The sequence below is a fragment of the Heteronotia binoei genome, chromosome 17 (assembly GCF_032191835.1).
Source record: "Heteronotia binoei isolate CCM8104 ecotype False Entrance Well chromosome 17, APGP_CSIRO_Hbin_v1, whole genome shotgun sequence".
In the NCBI taxonomy this organism is placed as follows: Eukaryota; Metazoa; Chordata; class Lepidosauria; order Squamata; family Gekkonidae; genus Heteronotia; species Heteronotia binoei.
In genome coordinates this window covers 31,571,633-31,581,854 of record NC_083239.1, presented here as the reverse complement: position 1 = coordinate 31,581,854, position 10,222 = coordinate 31,571,633, and the positions used below count along the sequence as shown (strand labels likewise).

The window sequence follows — 10,222 nt, the reverse complement described above, 5'->3', positions numbered from 1 at the left end:
TCCTGTTAATGTTTTAATTGGGTTAAGACATGGGTTAAAAAGCTAGAACTTTTTTCCTTGCTGAAAACGCTGGAAGGAAATTGTGTTTGAAGCGATTGCTGTACCATTCGGTCCATCCCTCACTCAAAAAGGCCCTTGGTCGAGCCACCCAAGAGATGGCAAGTATTTCACACAACGATGTGCTTCAGGAGCATCGGGGTGCGTGCCAACCCCAGCTACCTCGCATCCCTGTGAACACGACTAGCAGCAAGTTTGAGATCCCTCGGACACTGCCAAGAAAGCAAAAATGGGAAGTTCGGCCACCTTGCCAGATTCATTACAATGACCGAAAGTTCTCCCGGGATGGTATTCGAGAACCATCCCAGGCAATGCATCATGGAGTGCAGCTGCAACACGTGGAGTAGCCAGGGTGTAGAAGCACTGCAGACAATGTTGTTGTTGTGCTGGTCTTTTTGTGATGGACAGAGTCAAAGCTGCCTCCAGAGGTTCATGTGCTTTCAAAAACAACAGCCGGTAAAGTCATTTAAATGGGCAAACACAGCAGCCAAAGGGGGCACCCGGGGAGAAGCCACCGTGATCCGTAGTGGCAGATCCCTGCCTGCCGAAGCCCGCACTTTTCACAGCAAACAGTACACAACATAGTTCCATGGATAGCCAGAGGGAGGTGAGGAAGAGAGGCAAGCGGAAACCCCAGAGCCCAGCACTGGGAAGCCTCGGTGCGCGCCCGCAGGGCACGGTCTCTCAACAGTAGCTGTGCGTTTGGCCCTCTGTGTACACTGTCCAACTGGGCCCCAAGTAGCACCCGGATGGAGACCCCGCCCTCCTTTCCACATTGCCGTACTGCGGTGGCGATGGGCAGCACTCATCCAGTTTCCGCAGAGACGAAGGGGGAGCGGAGGCCTGGCTCCCTGGGCGGGCCGGGGGTCCGTCGTAGGTGATGATGGGCTCGGGACCGTAGGGGGGGCGACCCCAACAAGAGGGGGGAGGGCGGTAGAATTGCCACACGGTACGGCTACACGGCAAAACATCCATGAGCTGGCGGTATTGCCCAGTGGACGGGTATCCCCAACCGAGCCTCTGCTTCTGAGGCAATGGGGGTCTGCTGTGGTGTGCTAAAGGCTGAGCAGCTCCGGGGTCAGAATGGCTGCGTGGGTGTGACGCTTCAGGTGGGGGAGAAGAGGCAGAGATAACGGGTGGGGGCTCGGGAAAGGGCACGTTGACGTAGATGGGTTCTTGCCGAGTCACGGCAGGTGGCATCGGCTGGCTGTGCACGCGGCTGTTCTTCAAGATGGGTTGGAGGGACGACGGGGCTGAGGGGAGGTAGGGCTGGCGCCAGGGCCTCTCAAACACCCCGTAGGAGGCATTAAAGGTAGCCAAATACTCAGGGGGTGGGTAGGGAGGCCACGGTCGTGCCATACCCGGGTAAGCGGGAGGCTCTCCAGCAATCTCGTAGTAGAGATTCTCGTGTTCCAGCTGGGGCGGTGGCGTCCCATTAACACCTGCCCGAGAAGAGACAGGGAAGCGGCTGTTGTGCCGGAGCTGATGTTCCGGGAGGTAGGGCTGAAAGGTAGGGAGCCTGCTTTTGAGGGGCAGGGGATTCGGGGCAATGGGGAAGTGTGGAGGAGGCGGAGGCTTAGGTGGGGCTGGAGACTGAGTGGATGTGGGAAATGGGTCTTGAGGCTGGCGGGGCGCAGGATAGGGGATTGACAGGGGAGGTGGCTGGTAGCTGTAGGCAACAGGTGTGGCAGGAGACTGGCAGGACAAGCGGTATGGGTCTGTTAAGGAATGTGGCTGGGGGTCTCTCTGGGGCAGGTCGCTGAGGACCCGCCGATAGGGCGAGAAGGAATCTGAGCTACCCAAGGGCGAGGCCTGGCTTGATGACACCTGTGGAGAGATAAGATGAGAGAGGAAATGGTAGGGACTTGTAAAGCATTTTGGAAACACACACATAAACACACGAGCCTGGCTCCTTTCCACATAGAGTCTTCTGAACACCTCCTCAAGGACTTTTTTTTTTTGAGCAGGAACGAAGTTCTGGCTGGCTTGACATCAGGGGATGTGGCCTAACATGCAAATGAATTCCTGCTGGGCTTTTCTACAGAAAAGGTCCTGTGTGAAACAAGGGTGGTCAGGGCATGTGGCTTAATATGCAAATAGAAGATGAAGAAGAAGATACTGGATTTATATCCCGCCCTCCACTCCGAAGAGTCTCAGAGCGGCTCACAATCTCCTTTACCTTCCTCCCCCACAACAGACACCCTGTGAGGTGGGTGGGGCTGGAGAGGGCTCTCACAGCAGCTGCCCTTTCAAGGTCAAACTCTGCCAGAGCTATGGCTGACCCAAGGCCATTCCAGCAGGTGCAAGTGGAGGAGTGGGGAATCAAACCCGGTTCTCCCAGGTAAGTGTCTGCACACTTAACCACTACACCAAACTGGCAAATGAGTTCCTGCTAGGCTTTCTCTACAGAAAAGGCCCTGTCCGAAACAATGGTGATGTCTGGGGATGTGGCCTAATATGCAAATGAGTTCCTGCTGGGCCTTTTCTACACAAAAAGCCCTGACCTCCTCCTAGTGCCTGCTCAACTCACTGGGGTCCCCAATATGGCGACCTTGAGTGCCATGGTGACCACAGAAACCTTCTTTGGCAACTGCCAAGTGTTTTTTTTTTTAGAAAGTAGGCAGGGTCAGATGGAGCTTTTGCCCAGCAGGGCTTCTGATTGGCTGTGTAGATTTTTTTTAAAACACTACTTCGGCAGCAGCTTCCACCACAGCTCAAGGATCTTCATGGCATGGCCAAAGGTGTTTGAAAGAAAATATTCTTAAACAGTATGTTCATTTTAAAAGGTACCCTGTGAGACAGAGCTTCTGCCCTGAAATGTCAAAAGTTTATTATTAAAACTGTACATAACCTCATGCCCTGACATTTTGTGGTTGGCTCTGTCTCCTGCGGCAGCCATTTTGTGGCTGTGCCCACAGTCCTGTGTCAGACTTCCCCACAGGCTTAGAAAGGTTGGGGACTCCCGTTCTATCCTAACCCCTGTCTATTTTGTCTGCAAAGACAACAAATGCATTCACAGAGGCAGAGAACCTAGCGGAGAGTTCTTCTTTTATCCTGACTGGGAGGCAGCACAGGACATCATGGTGTGTGAGGCAGAACATCTTCTTACCACCATGATTGTAAAAGGTAATAATATACAAAAAGGGTGCTTTCACACACACTAAATAACCCATTTCCAATTCACTTTCATGAACTTTGCAACTGGATTTTGCTTCGTGAAATGGCAAAATCCACTTGCAAATGGTGACTGAAATAGATTAATAGAACCTCAGAATTAGAAGGGGCCATACAGGCCATCTAATCCAACCTTCTGCTCAATGCAAGATCAGCCCACAGCATCCCTAACATGGATCTGTCCCGCTGCTGCTTAAAGACTGCCAATGAAGGGGAGCTCACCACCTCCCTCGGTAGTGGATTCCACTGCTGAACACTCTCACTCTGAATTCCCCCCCCTAGTATCCAGTTGGTACCTTCCCACCCTTAATTTAAACCCATTATTGCAAGTCCTCTCCTCTGCTGCCAACAAGCGTCTGTCCCATCTCAGGAAGTTGCATGTTTATGGGGGTGGACGGGTGGCATTTACTTCCTTGCCCTCCTCTAAGTGACAGCCTTTCAAATACTTCAAGACAGCAATCCTGTCTCCCCTCAGCCTCTTCTTCTGTGGGTTGAACATCCCCAAGTCCCTCAGCCTTTCCGCCTAGGGCTTGGTCTCCAGGCCCCTGATCATCCTTGTTGCTCTCCTCTGCACCCCCTCCATTCGTCCACATCCTTTCTGAAGTGAGGCATCCAGAACTGCACACGCCAGGTACAGCTTGAAACAGCATTATTTAGCACATGCGAAAGCACCCAAGTAACTGAGAAACCTGCAGCCTCTGAACAGTAGCCCCAGTTCCACCGCCTCTCCAGACTAACACCTCCCCACTCCCTTCTAGCCAATCCCTTCAACCGCCCTCCCCCTCCTAGCCAATCCCTTTAACTCTCCTCCCCCTTCTAGCCAATCCCATCCCCTCACCTGGTTTCCACCCTGGCGGTCGCGACACTGGCTGCCCACGCTCCTGCCCCTGGCCTGGCCTTGCAGTGATGCGGGTCCGGGGGCCTTGGGGCCAGGACGAACCATGGAGTAGAGCGCCCGCGCTCCAGTCGACAGCTCTCCTGCTTTGCACTCCAGGGACAGTGAGCGTCGGAAGTGCGTCCGTGGCTCCCTCTTCCCGTGGCCGGATTGCCGCCGCTGCTGTTGTTGCTGCTGCTGCAGGACTGCCTGGTGTGCGCTCTCGGCCAGCGCTAGCGCCATCAGTCGAGCTGGGTTCTTGGGAGGAGGAGGCGGGGGAATATGCCGCAGCACAGGGAGTGCACCAGGAGATGTGGGGACCGCTTCGGCTTTTGGACCTCGATAGGGGGGGAAAAAGGAAGATCAGGGCAGGCTGCACCATCAGGAAGGGCGAGACTATCTTCCTAGGAAGGAACGCAAGAAATACCAGCAAAACCCCTGTTGCAGACTGTGTCCTTCCTGTTCCAGCAGGGCTGCCAAATCTCCTGGGATTACAATTGATCGCCAGGTGATAGAGAAAATGGCCACTCTAGAAGGTGGGCTCTTTGGCATCACACATCACTGAAGTCTCACCCCTCCTCAAACCCCAGCCTCCTCAGGCTCCAGCCCCCGAATCTCCAGGTATTTCCTAACTCAGAGCTGGCAAATCCATGTTCCAGTCTGGAGATGCAGAGCTTGGAGTAATGGGGCACCTGAAAGATGCTCTTAAAGAAAGATGCTCTGTGCCTGCCTGCCCTAGTGGAATGGGTTGTTCACTCTACCAGCTCCCTTCCAATCTTCCTGCTCCTACCCTTGGCCTTCTGACATGGAGCTCCCCATGTCTGAAACATCCTTCCCTTCTTCTCTATCCACTAAGCTGGGGTCCCCAACTTTTTGAGCTTGTGGGTACCTTTGGAATTCTGACACAGGATGGTGGGCACAACCACAAAATGGCCACCATGGGAGGCAGGGACAACCACAAAATGGCTGCCACGGGAGGCGGTGCCACATACACACACACAGGAAGTGCAAGGGATGCGAGGAGTAATTTTTTTAAAAAAATACGCTGGGAAATAGGGGTGTGAGAGAGAATAAAACCAACGCTTTGTTGGCAGGTGCCACTGAAACAATGTTATTTTTATCTGTGCAGCCGATCAGATTTCAAGTGGCCAATCAGAAGCCCTCCTGGGCAGGAGCATCACCTGGCCCAACCCACTTTCTGAAGACAGTTCATGGGCTCCAAAGAAAGGTGTCAGCGGGCATCATGGCGGCCATGGCCATGGGTACCATGTTGGAGACCACTGCATTATGTTGTTTCCTGCTCCTCTTTCAAGGCCCTCCTCAAGATCCACTCACACCACACAGGGCTAGAGTAAGTATCTTGCTAGATACTCTACAGAGTCCAGTTCTGGCAACCAACCAAGTGTGCTGGTGGTTACGTGGAATTTACCCTGTGCAAAAGAAAAAGTGCTCGTGCCACTCCTTGCTACCTGAAACCCCTGCAGCTCAAAACAATGGTGACTACAACCTTATGGAATGACAGGTATAAAAAAAGTGAAAATACTGATGGTTTGGCTAGTTGTGGGAATAGAACATGCTGTGCTGTATTAGGGAATCTATAAATCACTCTCTCCAAAGGCTGGTCTGTTTGCCCCAGTAGCTAAAAATCAGAGTGACCTCTAAGCTAATTAATACAATCTGTTGCCAGAGGGATATACGACATCAGGGCTTCTGCCTGAAATGTCAAAATTTTACTCAGGGCTTTTTTTGTAGCAGGAACTCCTTTGCATAGTAGGCCACTCAACCCTGATGTAGCCAATCCTCCTGGAGCTTACAGGAGGCCCTGTACTAAGAGCCTTGTAAGCTCTTGGAGGATTGGCTACATCCGGGAGGTATGGCCGAATATGCAAAGAAGTTCCTGCTACAAAAAAGCCCTGAGTTTACTATTAAAACTGTTCATAACCTTATGGGAAGAGGGGAAGGGGGGGGGAGGAAGTAAATATTTTAGTGTAGAGAGTTCACAAAAACAATTTTCCCACTCAAATGAAGTTTACCTCGAACCAATTATCCCATAATCTATTAGTTTTATTTATTAGATTCCAATGTCACCCTCCAACGAACTTAGAACAGGAGACATTCTCTCCCCTTTTGGGGCACTTCAGCTACCCCCACATCCAGAGTGGACTTCTCTAACCCCATCCCTGGACAAATCAGGCACGGACTGTGATTTCAGAGCCAACAAGCGGCAGTTCTTCCCACTTAACTGAACACAGCTGCGCCTTTTATTTAACTCTGATCAGAACTCTTTCACCTTTTTGATGCTGATGGACCATCATCCATCCAAATGGTTGACCCTGATCCAAAAGAAAATCACATCCATAGGAATTTCCTTGGATGCATTTTATCTATCCTCTGCTCCTGCGGTATTCCAATCCATCAAACGCAGATTACTAGATATCCAGTTGCAACATCTAACTGAGGCAGCTCGGAAAACCTGCTCCCCAAGCTATTTGGGTTTATCCCTGACTCCTGGGTTTTTAGCTCCCTATTTCCTCTGTTTAACTGATCCTCACCAAAGAAGAGCTTTCATGCTGGCCAGATTTAATGCACTACCATCGGCCATCCTCTCCGGAAGATACCACAGAATCCCCTGCAATCTTAGACGATGCCCTTGTAGCCAAGGAGTCATCGAAACGGTCTCTCATGTTCTTTTGGACTGCCCTTTCTATAGCAATCCACGAGCAAGATACTTAGATGCTCTGCTCTTTGACCATCAAGGCCTCTCTGTCAATGCTAAAGTTCGCTTTTTACTCCACGGGAAACACAACTTTGTCACCACTCATGTGGCTTGCTTTTTACAGGTTGCGATCCAAATCAGAGAGGCTTTTACTCATGCATAGCCCACAGCTATTTTATGTCATTTAACTTTTGCTGGTTTTTCTAAGGTTTTACTATATTTTATAGTGTTACTGTCGGTTTTAAAGTATACTGTACTCTTATATCAATGCCAATAAAGGACTACTACTACTACTACTACAGAGTACAAAGATGTGAGGTTGCATTCGTGGAACACAATGCGCACACAAACCGTACTCACTGTGAGGCGACCCACGGCCTTTGGCTTGTGTGAGCTTGCAGCCGACTTCACGTTTGCAGCTGTCGCTGAGCTGCCCGCCAGCGGTGCTCAGCAGCATAGAGATCATGTGCGGCGAGGAGGTGTGCAAATTCAGCCCCTTGACCTCGCTGCCTGCAAACATTTCCAGCACCTTGTCGGGCAGGGACACAGGTAAAGGCTCCAATGTATCCTGGCCAATGGTGGGGGGTGAACTGGGCGAGAGGGCCCCGATGGGGCTGGGGGTGCTCGAGTTGTCCGAGAGCGAGGGCCGGCGAGCAGGGGGGCTGCACTGGAAGGTTAGCGGGTCAAAGTCCAATCCACGGAGGCCGGGAGGGCTCAGCTCGAGCTCCGAGTCCAGTTCAGAGTCACCCTCCAGCCAGGAAGAACGGCGCCGTGCCACCATGTCCACAACCCCGACTGGGCCATCCCCCCGTCCCGACACAGAGGAGCCCAGAGATGAACATGAACGGCAGGGCTTCAGGGTGGGGAAGGCATCACTGCTGGAGTGGGGGCGTCGCAGGCAGGGCAGCTTAGGAAGACCTAAGGTCAAAGGTCAAAAGGCACACGGATCAATGAAAGACCCCTCCTGACCAATACTCCCTCTACGCTGTGGAGTCTTGCGAGCAAAAAATTCTACTTTGTGAGCTACTGGCATTAAAATTGTGGGCTACTGCATCAATTGTTGCTATAGGGCCATTTTCCCTGAGCTAAGACAAAAATGCGTGAGCTGGAGGCTAAAGAACTTTGAGCCAGTTCACACTAACTCAGCTTAAGAGGGAACACTGTTCCTGACATATTGTGTACCTGAGAGTACAAGAAACATGCACCGACGTTACACCCTGTTTATGGCAGGTGGAGACCACTGTGAGCTGAGTAGTCTCCTGTGCATATGAGTTTATGTGAAAGCCATGAAAACCGTTGCACAGATCAGTGGTCCATTTCCTCAGGATAGCAGGTACCACCTTGGGAAGGCAGTGACCCACTGCAATTATATAGGTGACTTTTTGTGCAGCTGATGGTTTATTTTACAGGCAGAAGTCACCACAAGGTGCTCAATGTCTATACACAAACAGCTCGCCCAGGCTCTTTCCTTCTCAACTCCCAGTCTACAAGATTTACCTGTCATACTGGCCTGGGAGGTCAGCGACTCCTCACTCTTGGCGGATCTCAGGGTGACAGTCTCAGCTTGGCCCCCTAAGGTAAGATATGATGAGAGAACGGGTTATCACCAGTCCCTGGGAAAAGTCTTTGCTCACAATCTTCCATCTCGTTACAAACCTCAGCAGTTCCACGCAGATTCAGCAGGAGCTCACAGGAGCACAGCTCCTGAACCTTTCTGAGGGTTCCACCTCTTCCTCCCCACCTACCTTGTCCTCTGAATAGTAGGTACAGCTGCATAACAATCCTTGGATTAGGAGAGCGGGCAGCCAGCCAGCCACCAGGGACTTTGCCACGCCCCCAACAGCCCTCATTAACCCCTGGAGAAGCCCGCACCACCCTTTCTCCACTTCCTATGTGATTTTGGGTGGCAGGTGGCTTGCTGGCCTTTTGACTGGGGGGGGGTGTGGCCCAGGAGTGCCCCAGGCAAGCGAGGCCTGCTTGGGATGGCTGGCTCTCTAGCCAATCCAAGCAGGCCTCGCTCATCCAGGGCTCATCTTTCTTGCATCAGGCTGCTTTTGGCAGGCATATGCTAAAGAGCTCTGCCACCTATTTTTTTTACAAAACAACCCCTGGTTCTATGTGTGATGCTGCAAGGAACTAATTTTCTGAGGGCAGCGCCCTAAATTCATTTTGGGACCACAGAATGGAAGAGGAGGGGGCTTTACCCTTCCTTCCCTGCATCAGACATCTCCTGAAGGGTATTATTTGTCCTGTGAAGGGGGACAAATCAGTATATAAGCATCCATCCCTTCATGGGGCAATCAGCATCCAAAGACAAAAGACGAAAAAGGGAAAGACCCTAACCCTAACTCTAACCCTAAATATACTGACAATGTTAAAAGAGTCAAGCTAACCTAAAAATATTGCTTAAAATATGCTGGGAATTCTAAAATCTCATCAATGGGGATTCAAGCAAATTGGCTTTGCAGATTTCTACACTGCCTTGGCATGGAATATGGAGGGTGGGGCAGGAAACAGAGACCTGTTTCATACATCCTAGAAGAGGGTAGTTACAGATCGGTTATAGAATGAAGGAAGACAGTTCAGGTACAAAGCAGCAAAAGGCCACAAACCTGGGTATCAGTTAGCTCTCTCACCTGGCAGAGACTCTCCGAGTCCAAAGAGCTCTCCAAGCCGATGTGACTTCTTGCGGAACGTGACCGGAGCCTTGCCAATAGCAAAGAATGCCTTCCAGTTTGGGCCCGAGATCTTGCGTAGCCTCCCATTGCTTTCTGCCTTTTGCCTACAGGTGGGAGACAGAGGTCAGCTCTGTATCACCATCTCCAGCACCTTGGGTCAGAGAGGGTGCAACACACAGTTCCTCCGAGAGAAATTCAGTTCTCCTTCTAAAGGCATATTGCTGCTGCAGGTGAAAAGCTGGCATCTCAGTTGCCTAATCACCTGTTAAAAGATCTAGCCTGGTTAGTACTTGGAATGAGAGATCCCCAAGCAATTCCAATTGCTATGCGGAGGGAGGGAGGGAGGGAGGGAGGGAAGGAAGGAAGGAAGGAAGGAAGGAAGGAAGGAAGGAAGGAAGGAAGGAAGGAAGGAAGGAAGGAAGGAAGGAAGGAAGGAAGGAAGGAAGGAAGGAAGGAAGGAAGGAAGGAAGGAAGGAAGGAAGGAAGGAAGGAAGGAAGGAAGGAAGGAAGGAAGGAAGGAAGGAAGGAAGGAAGGATTTTATACCCCACCCTTTACTACCCAAAGGAGTCTTGGAGCAGCTTATAATCACCTTCCCTTCCTCTCCCCATATCTGGCACCTTATGAGGTGCTGAGAAAGCTCTAAGAGACTTGTAACTGATCCAAGGTCACCCAGCTGGCTGCATGTGGAGGAGTGGGGAATCAAACGCAGTTCTCCAGATTAG

General features: G+C 51.4%; 1 protein-coding gene across 1 annotated transcript in view; it reads right to left on the bottom strand.

Annotated features, from left to right (window-relative positions):
- ARHGAP33 (Rho GTPase activating protein 33) overlaps positions 1–10,222 on the bottom strand; it is a 66,815-nt gene continuing 56,593 nt past the window's right edge. The window contains exons 18-22 of the mRNA XM_060258080.1: positions 9,458–9,603; positions 8,319–8,393; positions 7,182–7,739; positions 4,070–4,443; positions 1–1,884 (exon numbers count right to left, since the gene is read on the bottom strand). Coding sequence (XP_060114063.1) covers positions 742–1,884; positions 4,070–4,443; positions 7,182–7,739; positions 8,319–8,393; positions 9,458–9,603 — 2,296 coding nt within the window. The 3' untranslated portion in view covers positions 1–741. The remainder of the gene's footprint in view (positions 1,885–4,069; positions 4,444–7,181; positions 7,740–8,318; positions 8,394–9,457; positions 9,604–10,222) is intronic.